Source organism: Vipera berus (genome assembly GCF_964194415.1).
Source record: "Vipera berus genome assembly, chromosome: 2".
NCBI lineage: Eukaryota > Metazoa > Chordata > Lepidosauria > Squamata > Viperidae > Vipera > Vipera berus.
This window is the reverse complement of record NC_138203.1, coordinates 205,758,042-205,779,868: the sequence shown is the minus strand read 5'-3', so window position 1 is coordinate 205,779,868 and position 21,827 is coordinate 205,758,042. Positions and strand designations below refer to the sequence as shown.

Genomic DNA, 21,827 nt, shown 5'->3' with positions numbered 1-21,827 from the left:
ATAATAAATGTCCAGAATCACCTGGAGTCGGGCAGCATACATATTTAATAAATTAATAAATAAATTTTACTCCATATAATTGTGCAACAATTTCCAAATGTGCTGCAGAGCTCACATTTCCGATGGATCAGATTCACCAGATGTGTTTTTACTTACATCTCCAGCAACTATTCTCTTGGTCCTTCTTTCTTGTTCTAAGCCAGCTGCAGCAAGAATGTTCAATCAAGCAAAGTTTCAATGATAATTGAAGCTCTCAAATCTTTATAGTTCAGTGAATCAATAAGAGGCATTGTCTTGTAGGTTGTAATTAATTAGAAGCAGATTTGTGTCCACTGACCTAGTAACTTTTCTATGAATCATCTACGTTTCGTGAATTGCTGTTCTCCACAGCTGTCTGAGATTAATAATGTTCATTGCACAGACATATTCCTTACATTAGGTAAACTGTTCCTGAAAAACCATGAGCAAGATATAAACCTTCTGTTTTTGTAGAATGTATGGATGCTGACAACACAAATGAATCTTGAAGCAGTTGGGAAGGAGGGCAGTAAGTGTACAAGGCTGTCATCTCTGACTATTATTTTGAAAGATAAAATATTCCTTACATGTTTTAATGTAGAAGTGGGCCAACAAATTTAGCAGTGACAAGCAGAGAGATGTAAAGACTGCTGCTGAGCTTGTATATGAAAAGAGGGAAGATGAGTGTGTAAAATCCTCCTGTTTGAAGAGGCCTGGTACAATCAAATCACCTTTCGTGGAGAAAAGATTTGTCATATTTAAAACACGTGCTCTTAGGTTATTGATTCCATTTGCTGATTACTGTTTTTGAAATTAAACTATTTTCCTTTTTCAAATCAGCCAAAAATGAAGCCTACAAATTTGGGCCCCTACAACTACAATCAATATATAGCTAATTATCTGAGAATAGTAGCCAATTTGGAACCCATTAAACTACAGTTTGGAGGAGGTGGAAGGAATACAAACATCAGTCTCTCCTCTTCACAAATTTTGCTCTGTCTCTCTCATTCTGACACTTCTCTATAAAATTCCTTCTTTAATGGAATGTTAGTGATAAAAATAACAATAAAGAAGACTGTGGCAAACTGTAGGTTTTCCATATACAGTAGATGGAAGACTATGTTGTCTTGACCCCTATATTTTTGTAAATCAGGAAGAACCATTGCACAGTAAAGCTTTATCTGGGGGACAATCTTAAGATATCCTAACAATTCTAGCAGGGAGAATAGTTGGAAGTTTGAAAAACCAGGGAGAATCTGCCACATCCCTGTTAGGTTCTCAGAAAGCACAACAAGCCTTGTACTATTGTCTAAGGTGAATAATAATATAATTCATAGTCTGCCACATTTAGAATCACATAGTACACTGCCTTGAGACTTTTGACAGTTAGGCAGCCTAACAAAAAAATTATAATAATAAATCCTCATTTTTTCCAAAACTCTGGGAAGGACCTATTTTATTTTTGATAGTACTAAAATGTTTATAGAAACTTTTCTGGTGATTTTTTGATGAATTCTCCAAGTAAAATGAACAAAGCAAGCAGTCACTTCTGTGACTTCTATTTTCTTTACTCACTGGATTATAATTAAAAATTAGAAGGAAGGGGAAGCTCCCCGACATCTCCTGACTTCACGTTTCTCATTTTGTTTTTAGCGATCAAGAATCGAGAAACAGGGAAATTTATTCTAAATGAAGATAACTACGTGCCAGACTCCAAAACTTTCATCAACATGGGTGTAGAATGGGAGTATCGAAATGATGAAGACAGGGAAATGGTTCAAACGATGGGCCCTTTACGTCATGGTATCACCATTTTGGTAAGTTCCTTGAAGATGAGGGTGCGATGCGACAGTGAGCCACGCGCCCTTTATTTGATATATAGCATCAGTTAAAGGAATCAGTTTTGAGGGTGAAAGCCAAATCTTAGTTTGTGACTCCCAACTATATATGGTGCCTCTTTTGTTCATGAGAGCTCTAGGGATATGGATTTCCCTTTTTTCAGAAAACAAGATTGGGGAACTTATGGGGGGGAAGTGGTTGGTTAGAGTGACAGAGGTGAAATGCCAGGACCGTGGACCTGGAACAAGACCAGAGAATCACAGAAGCCTAAACCTTTGTTGGAATCTGGTTTTGAAGAGATTTTAAAAGTGATGTTAAAATGATCTTCCTGAAAAGATATACATTATCTGTCTAACTAGGTAATTCCTCATGGTAATGGAAAGATTTCATTGACATACAAATTTATGATCCATGAAGATTCTTTAAATGTTGATGATAACAATGTCTTGAAAGATCCTGTACCATATGAATGGGCTCTGAAAAAATGGACCCAGTGCTCAAAACCTTGTGGAGGAGGTAAAGATGCTGATGACTGCATTGACTTTTATGTCTGTTATTTTTTTAAAAACTGTGTTTCTAATTGTGCTTTTAAGTATGCTTGATGGTTTAATATGGCTTATAGCTGAATTTGAGACAGGAATCCATGAAGTTAAAATGACCTAACAGGCTTACCTGTAATTTCTTATCTGTGGTACTGTAATTCATTCATTCATTCAGTGCAGCACATTTGATTTTTCCAAACAATCATCCACCAGTCTTTGTGAGATTATCCAAAGTGTAATGATTTATTATGCAAAGTGTAATGATCAGTTACATTTTAATATGAAAACGTTTAGTTCAGAGGTAGAAAAATACATTCCATGGAAAAAAATTCTATTAGTCATAACATGCTGCACATCTAGAAAAGGAAGAGTAGTTTAAAATGTAAGCAGATGAAATAAACAAATGGCAGGAGACAAAATGCTGCAGTGTAAATTTTCACCAGTACCTTGCATTTCACATCTAGAGTAGACTGAACCAACACAGTACTTAACCAGTAACATGTCAGTTGTTTGTTTTTTTACAGAAACATGCAAAATTGTTCTACATTATCTCATTTCCCAACCCCCAGAATTCTACCTGCTCTGAAATTTGGAATCAATATCAAACTGGGGATCTTAAACCTCATCTCCCAGAAGTATTTTAAGACTTCATACCTGACCATCACCTCGTGTTCTTTTTTATAGGGCTGTCACTATCATTCAAGGGGTTCTTACTGTATCTCATGTCTTCCCATTAACTGTGCTGTGTCAAAGAGAGACTGCTTTCATATCCTGCACTGCCTGTCTGTGATTAAATAGTGAAAAATACAAAAGTTGAAATAGTTTCTACTTTAAAGCCTTCTTGATCATTAGAAGGATATGACCAGAAATTTCATTCCTTGGATCTCCTGTTGGGAGACTGACCAGAGACCAAGGAAATAAAATGTTATGAGAGAGAGAAGATGAATGATAAAAAATACTTTCTAAATGTAAATATAAAAATGTAAACATTAGGTAGAGAAGGAAAATGGTTACAGAGTTGTTCAAAGTATGAGGGAAAGCCAGATTTTAAGAGTTTATAAAATCTGTAATGCTCCTGGCAGACCACAAGATGCCACTGATTTGCTATAAATGAGTGTTCTGCCAGAATATTTAGATTTAGATTAATTATTACAGATCAAAAAAGATTTTAAAATTGGTTATTTCATGATGCACAGCATGAGGATACATATAATAGGCTGGAATACACACAATTACTTGAATTAAGAAAAATGTAAAAAATAGATAACTATTCTAACATAGAAAAATATATTAATCTTAGTGCAAAGTAAACTTGTTACCTATTTCTTCACATCTAGATTTCTCTTGAAACAGTTGTTTCCTTTATCCATTTTGCCTGAATATTGCCTCAGGTAAATTCTCACTTTATCAGAGGTTTCCCAAACTCAGCTCATACATTCTTCCTATGTTCCTTTCTCGCGTTCTGTTTTTGACTTTTTAAGAGGATTCATTTTCTACCTCCAGAACAGAGCAAGACACAGTGCTATCTCTTGATCTACATGACAAAAACCATGGCTGATCTGAAAATACAGATTCTAAGTCCATAGTCTGCACAAGGATATGTCTGTTTTCAGTTTCTGTGTTCTCCTGGTTGCCAAAAACATTCTCAACATCATTCTAAATCATTCATTTAATATTATGAGTACAAAATGCAGCCATAACACAGATGTGTTTAGTGGACTAAAGGTAAAATCATTTCAGCCAAGCGTGACTTTGATAACTGAACAGACACAGACACATACAAATTGTTTTCTTAGCAAGTTTATGAGTTGCCACTGCTTTCTGCACATATCATTCTTCTACTTCTCAGTATGGTGTACACCTCTGGGATTTCCAGATGGTTGGATCTTAATTTTTTGACTAACTTACAACTAAGGGTAAAAACTGCAGGGATAGGGGATGGGGCAGAATCCCATTTTAACCATTTTGTGATTGTCCTGTTTTTTTGCAACCTGTATCTGACAGACAAGTGTATTGATTTCTTCTGTATAATTGAAACCTGATGTTGCCTGATCTAGAAAGCTAAACAAAATCATTCCTGGTTTGGTGGAAGAGGACCTTTTAGGAAACTCAGGGTAGTTGACTATACTGAGAAGTCAAACTTAAAGGGACAGGAATGTATCTGTGTAAATTATCAAGAGTCAAGCTTGACTCCAGAGAGATTTTACTTGACTTTTATATAACTGAAGCTAATTTATAAACCATTAACAACTCTATATGCTGTCCCGGATTACTGAGAGATGGACAAGCATCTGAACAGGCCTCCTGGTTTGGTGGAAGAGGACCTTTTAGGAAACTCAGGGTAGTTGACTATACTGAGAAGTCAAACTTAAAGGGACAGGAATGTATCTGTGTAAATTATCAAGAGTCAAGCTTGACTCCAGTGAGATTTTACTTGACTTTTATATAACTGAAGCTAATTTATAAACCATTAACAACTCTATATGCTGTCCCGGATTACTGAGAGATGGACAAGCATCCATGTGGAAGAGAATTATTCTATTATCTCTGGTTTAACTGATGTAAGAAAATCATAAAATAGCGCAGGATCCAATCTGGTCCACCGGGACACAGAGGTTTTGGTCTTCCGAGCTTTCGGACACATGCTGGAGCCTATTTTCAGGGAACTTCTCTCTAGAGAAAAGATGGGCTCCAGCTGGGAAGACAAAACTTCTGTTGAACGGACCCACACTGAATCCTGCAACATTATCCTGGGACACGTATATTCACCTTCATTCATAAAACAGTGGCCAGAGTATTTTTAATAGGGGCGGGGATAAAAAATATTTGAATTATGTGAAAGTTCTTTGCAATGTTGAAGATAAAGTAAGTTTTTTCCCCCCCTAAGGCTACCAATTTACAAAATATGGTTGCCGGAGGAAGAATGATCTGAAGATGATCCGTCGCAGTTACTGTGAGTCTATCTCAAAACCCAGGCCCATTCGTAGAGTGTGCAATCTCCAGGAATGTTCCCAGCCAATGTAAGTGGGTCTCTCTGAATATTCACTGCCATTAAATACTCATCTCCTAATGCAACATTGCCTTGCTTCAGATGATTTTGTCTTAATGTTCTTCGCTTTCTGTTGCTTTTTTTGGATCAGGACTGCTCTTTATTTTTATAAAGTTATCACCTTAGGAATTACATATGATGTAATGTGAAATGGTGAAATTAGCAATATTAAGATTTAGTTTAAAAATCAGGTAAATAAGGATGCGCCCTGATTGCAAAATGAATTTTGATGGGGATAAAGTTTTTTTAAAAGAAAAACATATTAGTAAACATAGAATAAGTCATTATTGAACACGTATAAGTGCCTGAATATTTGAGGGGGAAGCACATAGAATTTATATAAATTGATTTTCAGTTCTTTAAAAATATGTACAGGCCATTATTGAAAAATCTTCCATTTACTAATCCTAATCCAAACAGGAATAAAAACTGTAGCATAACTTTTAGAAATGTTGGGTTGTTGAAGAATAGTGGAAAATGAGAATTTTCTGCTTACAAAAACTTTAGATGTAAGCATTATATAGTATTTTTCATTTATATAGTTACTTCTGGTCATTTTAAACAAGTATTTACACTCCATGGTTTGGATTAACAGGCATTATAAAGATAGAGGACATGCCTTTGTTCCTAATCTAACTAGAGACTAGCAATTTTTAAAAAATGCATAAATAGGACTATCACTGTTTGAATCTCATACGTGCTCACTCTTGATGAGCCAGGATTTAGCATCATGTCCCAACCAAATTAGTTGATATGTCTGTAGTAAGGTACAATGCTGGGCACTCAGCTACCACTTAACTCACATCATTGGTTGTTAGCAGACCTTCAGTGTAGTAAAACAAACATACCTAAAAGGAAGGAATATCATACAGCAGCCTTTTTGTAAACACATTAATTTGAAAATCCTAAAATCATAGATGTCTTGGGAATGGTGTCCACTCTATAATTCATTTGCTTTTCACGTTCCTTAGTTCACTGTATCCTAAATAAAAACTGAAGGGGATATCTAGGTATTTCTTGGAAAGAGCAACAGTTTAATTTTAAAGAAGAAAATCTCCATGGAGGTTGTTTCTATTTCACTTACTGTAGATCAGAGGGCGTCACAGCCTGAGCGCAGCCTATTTGTGAAGCATCTTGAGCAATTCACTGCTGGGAAATGGAAATGGTGTTAGATGGAATATCGCAAAAGCGAAGAGAGTCCAGAGTTTTGCAACACTTAAGTTTTTAATATTTACAGGTATAGGATTATCACACACACTGTGATTATCACAGATGCAAAAATAGTTAAACATTGTTCCCGAGAGAAATTGTTCTATAACTATGAAACATTTATAATGGCACAACAAACTGTGAAGCTATGGCTTTCATTCTTTCGTATGGTACTTAGCTGACTATTGAATTGTTGACAAAGCGAAAGTAGCAAATTTACTTCTAAGAATTATGCTGCTTCTGTGCCAGCTTCTGCTAACAACACTTTTTTTGATAGTTGTTGTCCCTGCTGGTTTCCATATTAATTGTTTAGAGTATTATGAATAGATGATCTTATTTGTCAGAAAAACTAGAAGGAAATTCTGTCCTCTCAAGTCTGACACAATTACATTAGGATAGTTCAATGTTGTTGTTAGTTGTGAAGTCGTGTCCGACCCATCGCGACCCTATGGACAATGTTCCTCCAGGCTTTCCTGTCCTCTGCCATCTTCTGGAGTCCATTTAAGCTCACGCCTACTGCTTCAGTGACTCCATCCAGCCACCTCATTCTCTGTCGTCCCCTTCTTCTATTGCCCTCAATCTTTCCCAGCATTAGGCTCTTCTCCAGTGAGTCCTTCCTTCTCATTAGGTGGCCAAAGTATTTGAGTTTTAGCTTCAGGATCTGGCCTTCTAAAGAGCAGTCAGGGTTGATCTCCTCTAGGACTGACTGGTTTGATCGCCTTGCAGTCCAAGGGACTCGCAGGAGTCTTCTCCAGCACCAGAGTTCAAAGGCCTCAATTCTTTTGCGCTCAGCCTTTCTTATGGTCCAACTTTCACTGCCATACATTGCAACTGGGAAGACCATAGCCTTGACTATACGCACTTTTGTTGACAGGGTGATGTCTCTGCTTTTTAGTGTGCTGTCTAGATTTGCCATGGCTTTCCTCCCGAGGAGCAAGCGTCTTTTAATTTCTTGACTACAGTCCCCATCTGCAGTGATCTTGGAGCCCAGGAAAATAAAATCTGTCACTACCTCCATTTCTTCCCCATCTATTTGCCAGGAATTGAGAGGGCCGGATGCCATGATCTTGGTTTTCTTAATGTTTAGTTTCAACCCAAGTTTTGCACTCTCCTTCTTCACTCGCAACAAGAGACTCTTCAGTTCCTCTTCACTTTCTGCCATTAGAGTGGTATCATCTGCATATCTTAGGTTGTTGATATTTCTTCCAGCAATCTTAATTCCAACTTTTGATTCATCTAGCCCTGCCTTTCTCATGATGTGCTCTGCATATAAGTTAAATAGGCAAGGCGACAGTATACAGCCTTGCCGGACTCCTTTCCCAATTTGGAACCAATCAGTGGTTCCGTGTCCAGTTCTCACTGTTGCTTCTTGGCCCGCATATAGGTTTCTCAAGAGACAAATAAGATGTTCTGGTACTCCCATCTCTTTAAGAACTTGCCACAGTTTGTTATGATCCACACAATCAAAGGCTTTAGCATAGTCAATGAAGCAGAAGTAGATGTTTTTCCGGAACTCTCTAGCTTTCTCCATGATCCAGCGTATGTTGGCTATTTGATCTCTAGTTCCTCTGCCTCTTCGAAATCCTGCCTGTACTTCTGGTAGTTCTCGATCCACATACTGCTGGAGTCTAGCTTGTAGGATTTTAAGCATAACTTTACTAGCATGAGAAATGAGTGCAATGGTGCGATAGTTTGAACATTCTTTGGCACTGCCTTTCTTTGGAATTGGAATGTAAACTGATCTTTTCCAATCCTGTGGCCACTGTTGAGTTTTCCAAATTTGCTGGCAAATTGAGTGTAGCACTTTTACTGCATCGTCTTTTAAGATTTTGAATAGCTCAGCTGGAATACTGTCACCTCCACTAGCTTTGTTGTTGCTCAGCTTTTCTAAGGCCCACTTCACTTCACATTCTAGGATGTCTGGCTCGAGGTCAGTGACCACCTCATTGTGATTATCAGGGATGTTAAGCTCATTCTTGTATAGTTCTTCTGTGTAATTTTGCCATCTCTTCTTAATCTCTTCTGCCTCTGTTAGGTCCCTGCCATTTTGGTCCTTTATCATGCCCATTTTTACATTGAACGTTCCCTTCATCTCTCCAATTTTCTTGAAAAGATCTCTGGTCCTCCCTATTCTATTGTTTTCTTCTATTTCTTTGCACTGTTCATTTAAGAAGGCATTCTTATCTCTTCTAGCTATTCTCTGGAATTCTGCGTTCAATTGGGCGTATCTTTCTTTTTCTCCCTTGCCTTTTGCTTCCCTCCTTTCCTCAGCTATTTGCAAAGCTTCCTCAGACAGCCATTTTGCTTTCTTGCATTTCTTTTTCTTTGGGATGGTTTTGGTTGCTACCTCTTGTACAATGTTGCGAACCTCTGTCCATAGTTCTTCAGGCACCCTGTCTATCAGATCTAATTCCTTAAATCTATTTGTCACCTCTACTGTATATTCAACGGGGATATGATTTAATTCATACCTGACTGGCCTGGTGCTTTTCCCTACTTTCTTCAGTTTAAACCTAAACTTTGCAACAAGAAGCTCATGGTCTGAGCCACAGTCAGCTCCTGGTCTTGTTTTTACTGACTGTATAGAGCTTCTCCATCTTTGGCTGCAGAGCATATAGTCAATCTGATTTCTGTGTTGACCGTCTGGTGATGTCCATGTGTAGAGCCGTCTCTTGGGTTGTTGGAAAAGAGTGTTTGCTATGACCATCGTATTCTCTTGACAAAATTCTATCAGCCTGTGCCCTGCTTCATTTTGTACTCCAAGGCCAAACTTGCCTGTTATTCCGGTTATCTTTTGGCTTCCTACTTTAGCATTCCAATCCCCCATGATGATAAGGACATCATTTTTTGGTGTTACTTCTATAAGGTGCTGTAGGGCTTCATAGAACCGGTCAATTTCATCCTCTTCAGCACCGGTGTTTGGGGCATAGACTTGGACTACTGTGATATTGAATGGTTTGCCTTGGATTCGAACTGAGATCATTCTGTCATTTTGAGGATTGTATCCCAGTATTGCTTTTCTTACTCTTTTATTGACTATGAAGGCTACTCCATTTCTTCTGAGGGATTCTTGCCCGCAGTAGTATACCTGATGGTCATCTGAATTAAATTCACCCATTCCTGTCCATTTTAGTTCGCTGATACCTAAGATGTCGATGTTCAGTCTTGTCATCTCTTGTTTGACCACGTCCAGCTTGCCTTGATTCATGGATCTTACATTCCAGGTTCCTATGGAGAAAAAATCTTTACAGCATCGGACTTTCCTTTCACCACCAGACATATCCACAGCTGAGCGTCCTTTCGGCTTTGGCCCAGTCGCTTCATTCTTTCTGGCGCTACTAGTACTAGCCCTCTGCTCTTCCCCAGTAGCATATTGGACGCCTTCCGACCTGAGGGGCTCATCTTCCAGCGTCATATCGTTTTGCCTTTTGGTACTGTCCATAGGGTTTTCATGGCAAAGATACTGGAGTGGGTTGCCATTTCCTTCTCCAGTGGATCACGTTTTGTCAGAACTCTCTGCTATGACCTGTCCGTCTTGGGTGGCCCTGCACGGCATAGCTCATAGCTTCATTGAATTACACAAGCCCCTTCGCCACGATAAGGCAGTAATCCATGAAGGGGAGGATAGTTCAATAGTAGAATTATTTTAGGTGTCATATTTTTAGAGTTATGCAAAATCCAGCTCTGATTTCTAAGTACAGGTAGTCCTCGACTTACAACCACAATTGAACCCAAAATTTATGTTGCTAAGCGAGAAAGTTTTTAAGTAAATTTTGCCCCATGTTACAACTTTCTTTCTATAGTTGTTAGGTGACTCACTGCAGTTGTTAAGTTAGTAACACGGTGGTTAAGTGAATCTGGTTTACCCATTGACTTGGCTTGATGGAAGGTCGCAAAAGGTGATCACAGGACTCTGGAACTCTGAAACTGTCATAAATATGAGTCAGTTGCCAAGTGTCTGAATTTTGATCACATGGCGATGGGAATGCTGCAGTGGTCATAAATATGAAAAACAATCGTAAATCACTTTTTTTCACTGCCATTGTAAGTTTGAACAGTCACTAAATGAACTGTTGTAAGTCAAGGACTACCTGTATATTGGGATTTTATATATTTATAAATTCGTCATTCTTCTCCTTTAATTGAAATCTTTAGTTTTCTCTCTTGTCCTATTATTTTAAAAAAATCAGGAAAAAAGCATTTTTTCCAAGGGAAGAATTATTTACAATTAATTCCAAAATTTTATTTCAAATTTACTTGAACCCTTAGTCCATTTGTAGCTTTCTAAAACTGAAGTTTTAACAAACCTTCTGCTGTTTATCTTGAGATTTTAAACTTGTAGCTAAAACTTTTTTTTTGTTAAAGCATTGAAGACAAACTTACTTGATGCTTTCAAACTTGCTGATCCAAAGATTTCTAATAGCTGATAAGTAATTAACAAGCAATTCCTTCTGTGAACTTAGTATCCTTTCAATGGAGCCAATTGTGCTTGAGCAAGATGACTATTCCCTCATCTCTCATTGCTCAAAACCTGCTGGAGACCACCCCAAAAAGGCTTTTTCACTAGGCAACTGGACTGCCTTGTTTTTCTTTGAAGATGTTTCACTTCTCATCCAAGAAGCTTCTTCAGCTTCTTGGATGAGAAGCAAAACATCTTCAAAACAAAAACAAAAACAAGAAAGTCCAGTTGTCTCATGAAAAAAGCACTTTTGGGATAACTATGACGTGGATGACTGAAAATCTCCATAGGTTGCTGGAGCCCACTATTTTGCAGTCTCCTTATGTGGAGCACTTGTGGGCAATCTCTCCCCTGTCCAGAGAGGCTTAAAGACCTGGTCTACTCATCAGCTCTTTGTTCTTCATCACAGTTTTCAGCTCTGCTTTTCATGGAGGTGTCTTCAATTGACTATTCTTCCTCTGCAAGTCCCAGACCAAACAATACACATTCTGGAAATACTCATACTAGTCAGGACCATATCCAGTGGTTCCATTATATATTTGACTTGTTTTTAATTGAAACAGATGGGTGACAGGTGACTGGGAACCTTGCAGCAAAAGTTGTGGGAAAACAGGATATCAGGTGCGTTCAGTACGATGTATCCAAACATTGCACGACAACACAAACCGTTCTGTCCATACCAAATATTGCAGCAGTGATCGTCCAGAGGGCAAGAGGGTTTGCAATCGGGAACTTTGCCCTGCACAGTGGTGGATTGGACCCTGGTCGCAGGTAAGCAGACATTTTTTTTTATCATGGTTCAATTTATGCAGGGGGACTATCCGTATCCATGTGCTTTCTCAATCAAAATAACTGGAAAGGTCTGTGGTCCCCTTTAAGCTCCCGTATCTTGGAAATACAAAATGGAATGTATAGATGTTATATTTATATAACAACATGGCTCCATGTTTCCCTTAGAGTCATCCAGAAGTTTAGAAAGTTGGAAGAAGAGTAACAAAACTGTGATTGTTAGCGCTAAATAATTGTGTGTGTGCGTGTGTGTGTATAAAGATGAAAGATATAAACCAAAAAATGCATTTACGAAAGAGAATCGGAAGCCCATTTTTCTTTCTTTGCTCTCCAGTGTTCTGTAACCTGCGGTAATGGCACACAAGAAAGGCCAGTTCTCTGCAGGACAAGAGAAAATATTACTGGCTTATGTAAAGAAGATAGGCCAGAAACAACAAGGCTCTGCAGGCTACCTTCATGTTCTAGTGAGTGCACACATTTTAAAAACTCTTACTTCTTGAGTCTTTTGGAGAGGCAGGGAAGGGGGAGGGCTGAAGTTGGGAGGACTCCTTTGTAACATGCCAACAAACTATAGAGATACAACAGTCACCATTTGCTATTTTACTTCAGAGTAATCTGTCCCATATTCCCAGTGTTAACAGTTTTATCTTTGTTGCAGCTGGAGAAGAAATTTGAAAAACACTTCTTAAAGAAGTCTGATTTTGGGGCGGGGTAAGGGTGGGAGCTCACTGCAGATTATTGTTTGGGGGGAAATGCTAGCAGGCTAGTATGAAATAATAAACAAAGCCGAAATGATGAGAATCATTCTTGACAAGAATCTAAAAGCATTGTTTCTTCTTTGTTGATGGCAGTGTTTTTCAACTTTGACAGCCTAAAGATGTGTGAACTTTGACTCCCAGAATTGCCCAGCCAGCCCTGGGAATTGAAGTCCACACCTCTCCAAGCTGCCAAGGTTAAGAAATATTGGTCTATGAATTACCGGAGGATCAAACTCCATTTTGGAAACTTTAATAGTTGAGACTAGGCACTGAGATTAGTCAATTATCTGAAATTAGTTTTTATTTTTTCTCACTGCTGTTTTTGTGTTCTGTAGTTCCTCCACATCTATGTTTTTCAATCTAGATCCACAATAGTCCACAGTTGCCTTCCTTAGAGTTGTTGCAAGACCTAATCAACCACTGTTCCTGTCCAACTTGTTCAAAAGTACCCTTTCAAAGTTTTAATTGCACACCTAACAGCCCAAATGTGTGAAGAAATCCTAAAATGGAAGTAAACGTCTCTAAAAACATTTACTCACTAACTTCATTTGTACTGTGTTAGCCTTTCTGAAAGCATGCCACGTTGTGATACATCTGAACAGAAGGGCTCAAATGATTAATTTCATTAAAACTGGTGTTTTTCTAAGTATAAGTATAGTTTTGGCTTGTGAAATATTTTTCTTTTTGTGATTAGAATCGGGTCTATTAATTCAGCTTTTGGATTGTAAAATGTTCCTTAAAAGCTACAAAAAGTGCTCATATTTTTCCCCCCTTTCTTCCCCAAATCTTTCTTTCTCCTTCAGAAAATTCATCAGATACATCCAAGAAGACTTATATGATACAGTGGCTGTCAAGACCGGACACAGATTATCCCATCCAGAAAATATCTTCAAGTAAAAGACCCATTTATAATTCTGCCTTTGCTTTTAACTGCATGCCACATCAGATGTGGACTTTGCCTTCTGCTCTATTCTTTTTCCTATATGGGACATTTTCTTGAATCTTCAGAGCTTTATCTTGAGATGAATCTTTTTTTTCCCTGCACTGGGTTGCAGTGTTCAATGTCTTGCTTCTCTGGAGATTGAGCAGCCCTTCATTGCTGCAGTAGAGGTCGTCAAGGGGTTGGGTGTATGAAGCAGAATATCTGCAGTTTGTTGTAAGTCCTCTAAAAAGTGAGCTGATGTCGGTTTGCTTGTTGGTTAGTGATGGTGAAAAAAGGCTCTTAACTGGCTCATGATTTGGGTTTGATGGTGAAACTGACAACTTATTGTGAATGTGATCGCATCACAATAATGACAACTTGTAGTGCTAAGGTTTTCCTTTCATCTAAAGGTCCTCTAACTCATGGCAGATTAAGTGTTTTTGCAGGGTATTCAAGCAGGGCAAAAGCAACCATTCCATCTTTCTTTATAGCCTCATTGCTTCTCAAACCATGTGTCACAATGGCTTTAAAATATGTGTTTGTCACCATGAAAAAAAACTTATTATTCAGGAAGATGAGACTTCTTTTTATATATAGTCCATCAAATGCTGCTGCTACTAAGTACTAAGCTTCAAAGGAATCTTTGTTTGGTTTTGTATTAATTTCCCAAAGTAGAAAAACACAATTTTATCGGAGTGTACTTTATGTTCTTTTTTTTCTTTTTCCTTTGAAAAAACAATTAGAAAAACAACATGGCAGAACATGTACTTATGCTACAAGTTGTGGTGTGCAGTATTGTAACATTGTTGAGACAATATGGCATTGACACACAATGTAATGTCAAAAGTTGTTCAGCAATTAATTCTTTATTCATCATTACATTCATCAGTCTTTTTTCACCATATGCATATTTGGCTTGACTGTTCAGTTTTTCTATTTGTGTGCTTGTGCGTGCGTGCGTGTGTGCGTGTATGATCTTTAGATGTGTGTCAACTGGCAAGCATAATAGTGTGAACTACAGAATTACCTCAATTTTATTGATTTGTTTTCTTTTGCTTAGGGAAGAAGAAACTATGTTTAGAAAAATGCCTTAAACTTTAATTGCATTGGCATTAATCTCCAGTTCCAGCTTTAAATAAGTGTACTGGTATCATGAATTGATATTCACGTACAGAGTGTTTTACTTGAATGATTAAACACTGGAGGGAAATTTGCACAGTCCATGTATGAGAAAGAAAAAAGGATCATTACCAAATTGGATGAAGAAAAGTATTTTGCAACACTTAATTTGTTTAATTGCAATTTATTCCTTCAACAGACTTTGTGTTGAAGATCTAAAATTTATTCTCCCTGGACCACTCATGTAATATCAAAGAATAGAAAGGCATTAGTCCTGGGGTACCATAACAATTTTCTTGCTCTCTTTCCACTAACATTTGAAATAACTTACAAAGGTGACCCTGTGGAGTTTGGCAATGTAGCACTTCAAAATGGTCATTATCATGTGATCACATATTTAAATTTTGCTGTTATTATTATTATTTCCTGCTGCAACATGTTAGTAATTACACATGGCAACATAAAAGGCAAAGACATGTTATCTGGCTCTAAATACTGTTATGTAAAATAATTGGTGTATAACTGTTATCAGCATACTTATGACTGTTAGTTACCTTTCAATAGACAACTGTTAAGTGATGTTTGAGAATATGGGTGGCTCTAGAGAATGGTGCAATAAGATACCTGGGCATTGCGCACAGTTCTATATGCACTTTGGTTTATCAGGGATATTTTATCAGTGTTTTGTATGTATTTAACACAATATTAAATGTGCCAATTCAGTTTGCTGTTCAATATTTTCTATCAGGCCAGTTGAAATGTGTACCAAAGTGATTGTACAAATAACTATTTTTTTCTTACTGCTGAGTTAAAGACATACTTCCAGTCTGTCATGCGTATTGCAAAATAAAAGATTAAAGTTCAGCAGGTCTGGCAGTTTTGTTGCAGGAATAAACACCTATATTTATTCTGATATACACAAGTCACAAGCTTAAAACAAACAGGTGCAAAGACTTTTGCACCTTAAAATCAAGAAGGTTAATGGTTGCCTTTGTGCATGCAAGTGGCTTGCAATCCAGGAAGTGACTGATTCCAAAATGAATTTGTTACACCTTTAAACTACCACAAATCTTGTTGATGCTCCATAGCTATCCCACCCCACTTCACCCCACTGCAGAAGTAAAGAAGATGTCTTTCTATAAACTCTTAATTATAAATGAAACACGTCTTATTAGCATCATAGGACTCATTTCACCTGACTCTGTATGTAATCTACATATTTTGCACATTTTACTGTGAAAAATAAGGCATTTTTCTAAAGCTGTTTCAACAGGCTCCTTGACTGAACAGCCAAATGTTTCTTTACTTAGTTTGAAAATTATGTTTAGTTGAAAAAGTAGTTTCAAATATATTTGAAAAAAATCAAACATAGATCATTATTTTGCCATTTTTAAATTTCTAGACATATTTAACCCTACAGTTGTTAAATTTATAGTTAAATACATAAAACATTTGATCTCTAACTAAAGAATTTAGGCAATTATTTCCCTTGTGAAACCAAACTGGAACTATATTTTATGAAATCAGCACACAGTCAAATAACAGCAACAAAATTTATTTGTTTGTTTGTTTGTTTCCCATAAATATCTGGGAACTTTAACTTTGGTTCATAATGCTGCCCTACAGTTATATTTGTAAAAGTATGAACACATGCTAGCTAGACTGATATGTTTGCCAATTAAACACACTCGTGCCCTCTATTTTAGAGGATGAGTAAAGAACTATTATATATCCTTTCTGAAGTCAACCGCTGCTCCTGAATTAGAGTGGGGTGTAATTTGCAATGCAGTTAAAAGGTTATTGCCTACTAACCCCTGGGCTGCCCTATCTGCATGCAGCTTCCTTCTAAGTGGCCTGATGATCCTGTCATACCATCTTGATTGTTAGACGTTTGCAAAGATGCATCTGAAATTTCTTTCTTCTGGAACACAGAAACATGGCAAAAAATTAGCGCTCTCTCTCTCTCTCTCTCTCTCTCTCTCTCTCTCTCTCTCTCTCTCTCTCTCTCTCACACACACACACACACACACACACAGAGAGAGAGAGAGAGAGAGAGAGAGAGAGAGAGAGAGAGAGAGAGAGAGAGAGAGAGAGCACAAACTACACTCCATCACAACTTTACCAAGGAAGGATTTGTAGCATGTATATCCAAGATTGTTGAAGCATCAAGAAATCCACATGGTTTGTTGCTCCCAGAAATTAAAGTATGTATATCTCTTCTCTTCTGCTGACTACAGTGAAATGACTGGAGCCATATAAGACTATTGCTCTATGCTTCATAGCTCCTATAGTTTTCACTGAGGCAACTTCTGGAAACTTTCTTGGTGTGTTCTACCATATGAGAAATTTCAGTCCTTATTTAAAATATGCTTCCTGCATCCTGCATTTACTTCTACTTAACTTAGTTTTCAGATTGCTCATTCTCTCTCTCTCTGCAATGTATACTTGGAAACCTAGTTTGAATTTCAATATTGATTTCTTATGTAAGCAAGGGTGCTTCAGAATTTTTGTTCATGCTTTATAAGTGGGGGGAACATGGATATTTCTTTAGCATATATGATTCCTGGACTTATCCTGTTCTTATTTACAGTAGGATAGCAAAAAATGAATTAATAATTAAAGCAACAAAGCCATGTTGCAACCAGATGTAGTATGAAATTAAATACCATGTTAACTGTGCCTCCAAATTAATATTAACACCAGATGGCAATATGGATGTGTTCCTTCTCTTCCCATCTGGACACATAATGCAGCAAAACTCAGAGTTGTTCTGCTATGTGCCCAGGCACTTGGTCTCTGTAATGATCCAGCATTTTATGCTAATCTCTCTCTTCCTCAGAATGTTTCTTCATACAAAAAGATGACATTGACGCATCTGTCCCTTATTTTCTTTTACAACTTTCCACATTTTGAAGGCAACACATAGATAAGTACATAAATCATGCAAGAAAGACAATACTGGTTCTCGGAAGAAGTGAAGTTTTTGAGCTTGTTGGGGAGTTTTTGTAAATGTTCAATTCCTATGACAATGAAAATATGTAGGGGTACATATGTAGATATGTGCAGGTACAAAATGGCCAGTTACTTAGCGACTGGTCAAAGTTATGACAGACCTCTCCAAGTCTATCTCCCAAGTTCTTACAACCCAGCTCTGAGCTTCCAATGGCCTCCAGCTCTCCCATGGCCCCATGACAATTTATAATGTTTTTTGTTTTTGTTTTTTTGCTGGAAACTGGTGTTTGCTTCTGGTTTCTGGCAAAAATGCCCATTGTGGACAATGGATTCACTTAACAACTGTCATGTTCACTTACAATCGCAGTGATTGACTTAATGACCACTGCAAAGAATATTGTCAAATTGGGTGCAGTCACATGGTGGCATGCTTAACAACTGGCATGGCTTTCAGCTGTAATTCTAAGCGCAGTTGCAGTCATAAATTGAGGACTACCTCAATTTATTACCTTCTCTTGATGCATCAGTTCCTACAATGGAGGATTCATGATTTATCTAAACATAATGTTAAGTGCTGGGTTTTTTTTGTTTTTTTTTAAAATGATGGGCTCTCAGTTATATAGAGGACAATCATTTTCAGAAAGTGAGACAATCAATTGAGAGAACTGCCTTGGTTCTTGCCTTTAAGATGTTCCTGACTAAAGGCTACCTAGTAATGTTCTAGCAATGTATAGAAACTCAGAAAATGATGCACTCCTTATAGATGAAAGATTCTGTACATATGCCAATTAAGTCTTTAATGGCATGGGTATATTATGGGGCAGGGCAGGGCAGTTTGGCTGAAATAGGAGACATGATAGCAGTATTTCAGTATTTAAGGGGCTGCCACAAATAAGAGGGGGGTCACATTATTCACCAAAGCACCAGAGGGCAGGACAAAAAACAATGTTTGGAAACTGAACAAAAAGAGAAGCAACCTGGAATTAAGGAGAAATTTCCTGACAGTGAGGACAATTAACCAGTGCAACAGCTTGCCTTCAAAAATCGTGGGCACTCCATCACTGGAGATTTTTAAGAAGAGGCTAGACAGTCACTTGTCTGAGATGGTATAGGTTTTCCTGCTTGAGCTGGGGGCTGGACTAGAAGACCTCCCAAGGTCCCTTCCAGCTCTATTATATTTTAAAAGATGCTGGGCTTGTCAGATGAAAAGCCAGCAGCCCAGGATCGATACCCAAGGACCACGCAATGGGGTGAGTTCCTGTCCTCACCCCAGTTCCTGCCAACCTAGAAGTTTGAAAGCATGCAAATGTGAGTAGATTAATAGGTACCATTTTGATGGGAAGGTATCTGTGCTCCATGATGTCATGCTGGCCACACTGACTGTAGAAATGTCTTTGGACAGTGCTGGCTCAATGGCCCTGAAACAGAGATGAACACCACACCCTATAGTCAGCAACAACTAGTGGAGTAAAATCCACAAGGACTCCTTTAGTTTTTTTATGGTATATTATTATAAAATAATAGAAGCAAAAATGATGAAGCACAATGGATTTGCTTCTTTGATAGCAATTTATCTTGATATCAGGGTGAGAAAGAAAAAAGAAAATAATTTCAACTCAGTGCCTGTTATTAACTATCCAAAACAATGCCCAAGAAACTGTAGAAAAACAGTTAACTCTACTCTCCCCATCAAAGACCAGTAAAGATTTAGTGTGCTTAGTGACTGTATAATTCTCAGTGGCTTGTGATGGTACAATCAGAAACTTTTATCACAAATAATATACTGAATGGAATCTTTAAATGTGTATGTAACATTTTTTTCTCACCACCAAGGCTCTGTTTACATCATTGCCAATGTATATTTTGTTCCAGTTATTAGTATTAAAACAACAAAATAATAAGATATAATAAACAAGTGCAGGTATGCTGGTGTGTGATCTGTACTAGGCCAAATGTAGTAAGTAACTTCCTGTGATCAGATTAACAGAATGTATGAAAATAAATCAGAAAGCTGCTTCTTATATAAATAATTTTCATTCCACTGATGTACCATACTCAAGACAAGCTGTTGACGTGAGCTTAGGAAAATCCAGCATGTAACTAGGATGATCCAGATGACAGGTGGTTCTAACAATTTATCGTGTCTAAAAGTTATATCCTGTATAATTTTAATGTGTGCATTTAGGGACACGCAAACGTACATGACTCAGGAATTGTCACTTTGTTCCATGTCCTCCAAAAGTTGAATCGATGCATGAAATTTGTTTTATAGCTTTAGATCAGTGCAAAAAACATGAGAGATTTAGTTAAGAGCACATATAATACATTACTTATGCAAGGGTCTCTTAAGACCCAAGTTTACTTGATTCTGTTTCGGTTGTATAGCATACACTTAAATTTATTTTTCTCTTCCAGCAGAACATTGCAAAGAAGACAGATCAATGTTTTGTCGCATGGAAGTTCTCCACCGGTACTGTACCATTCCTGGATATAATAAACTGTGTTGCAAGTCTTGTGGTATGTACGCTAATGAAACAGGACATGGCAACTCAACAGTTAATGATATTGAAGAGGACATCACTCCCACCCTTGCAACATCTGTTGAAAATCACACACCACAGAGAGCAACAGGTCCACCAGATGTTGCCAAGGTAAATATCTCCAGTTCTAATGTGACCAAAGAGCAGCCAGAAGGCAACACACTGGATGCACCCTATAAAATCCATGAGGCAGAAAATGAAGTGCCACAACACAACATCATCTGGAGGAGGAGACCACCATATGAAAGGACAAAGAACCAAAGAATTCAGCAGCTGATTGCAGAAAAAAGGAAAAAAGGAATGCTCAGGGAATTGCATTAAATTGGAAATATAACTCTATATACATATATATTTTTTCTCTCTTATAGAGATGTTACAGTACTGCAGTAATGCCCATGCCACCCTAGAGGCTAATTTTTTAAATAGTGGTGCTAAGGCAGAAATGCCTAATGCTACAGCTTGCAATAAATAAATATGTAGGCTTATTTAATTAAAGAAAAGATAAACAGCATAACAAATGTTGGGGTTACAAATATCCACTGAAAATGGTACAATAGCATCATAGCTTAACTGCTATGCAACAATGATACATACAGCTAGTCCTTGTTTAAAGACTGCCTTGTTTAACAACCATTTGCAGTCATGATAATGATAAAAAGGTTACTTTACAACAAGTCCTCATATTTATGATCTTTACAGTTCTGTAAAGCAAAAGAAATTGAAGTAAGATCATGAGCATAGTTGCAGTTTCACTTAGCTACTACTTTGCTTAATGAGTTGCTGATCCCAATTGTGGTCACTAAACAAGGACTCTTTGTAGTGAATGTCAGCAGGGTTGTTTCTTTTCATTTTCCATCTTGCTCCATCTCTGTGTATGTTTGAATCCAATGGAATCTACCTGGGTAATACTATTTGTATCAACAAAAAAGTCTAATCAATTGATGCAAAATACTTAATAAGCCTACAAAACAGCTTATAGAATTCCAGTGGCAAGGAAGTATGTGTCTGTTTTTTAAAATCTGATTGCCATTTATTTGGACAGGTCAAATTGCTCCATGTACAACCACTGTGATATCCATTGCGCTGAACTCAAGCATACCACACTTTCCTTTGAATTCAGAGGTGCTACTTCCACACTCAGGAATGACAAAAATGTCTAACTGAAGTATTGAGGAATTAATTCAATCTGATTTTGGGATCCAAGCCCAATTAACTGCATTAACCACTTGAAAAGCACACTTGGTGATGTTATGATGTTACTGTATAAAATCCAGCTGGAAAATAAATGTTCTTCAGAAACAGTAAAAGAACATTTTAAAAAAGAGTTTGAAGGCAATCTCTGTGCAACTATCCAAGTTTCCCATCTCATTCATGAAGAAGTAATGTTGGAACCATAGGTTCACAAGATTTTTGAGCCTGAGGTCCACATTTCTCCTTTAGAGAGCATGCTGGAGAGCCAGCACTCCAGAATAAAGATGGGGCTGGAACAAAGGAGTGGGGAAGGCCAGGACAAAAATGCAAAATTAAATTAATTTCATGTATATATAATTAAAATGCAACACAACTAATATGATTATACCTCATAACGGTTTTTCTTTTAGATTAAAAGTGACATGTTGGTGCCCTCTTTT

At 37.5% G+C, this 21,827-nt stretch overlaps 1 protein-coding gene across 1 annotated transcript in view; it reads left to right on the top strand.

The window, feature by feature from the left end:
• The window catches only part of ADAMTS2 (ADAM metallopeptidase with thrombospondin type 1 motif 2), a 269,901-nt gene extending 249,036 nt beyond the window's left edge, over positions 1 to 20,865 (top strand). Inside the window, exons 16-22 of the mRNA XM_081319671.1 lie at positions 1,672 to 1,835; positions 2,217 to 2,373; positions 5,287 to 5,419; positions 11,680 to 11,887; positions 12,240 to 12,369; positions 13,467 to 13,556; positions 20,072 to 20,865. Of these exons, the coding sequence (XP_081175797.1) occupies positions 1,672 to 1,835; positions 2,217 to 2,373; positions 5,287 to 5,419; positions 11,680 to 11,887; positions 12,240 to 12,369; positions 13,467 to 13,556; positions 20,072 to 20,517 (1,328 nt within the window). The 3' untranslated portion in view covers positions 20,518 to 20,865. The remainder of the gene's footprint in view (positions 1 to 1,671; positions 1,836 to 2,216; positions 2,374 to 5,286; positions 5,420 to 11,679; positions 11,888 to 12,239; positions 12,370 to 13,466; positions 13,557 to 20,071) is intronic.
• Positions 20,866 to 21,827: the final 962 nt, after the last annotated feature.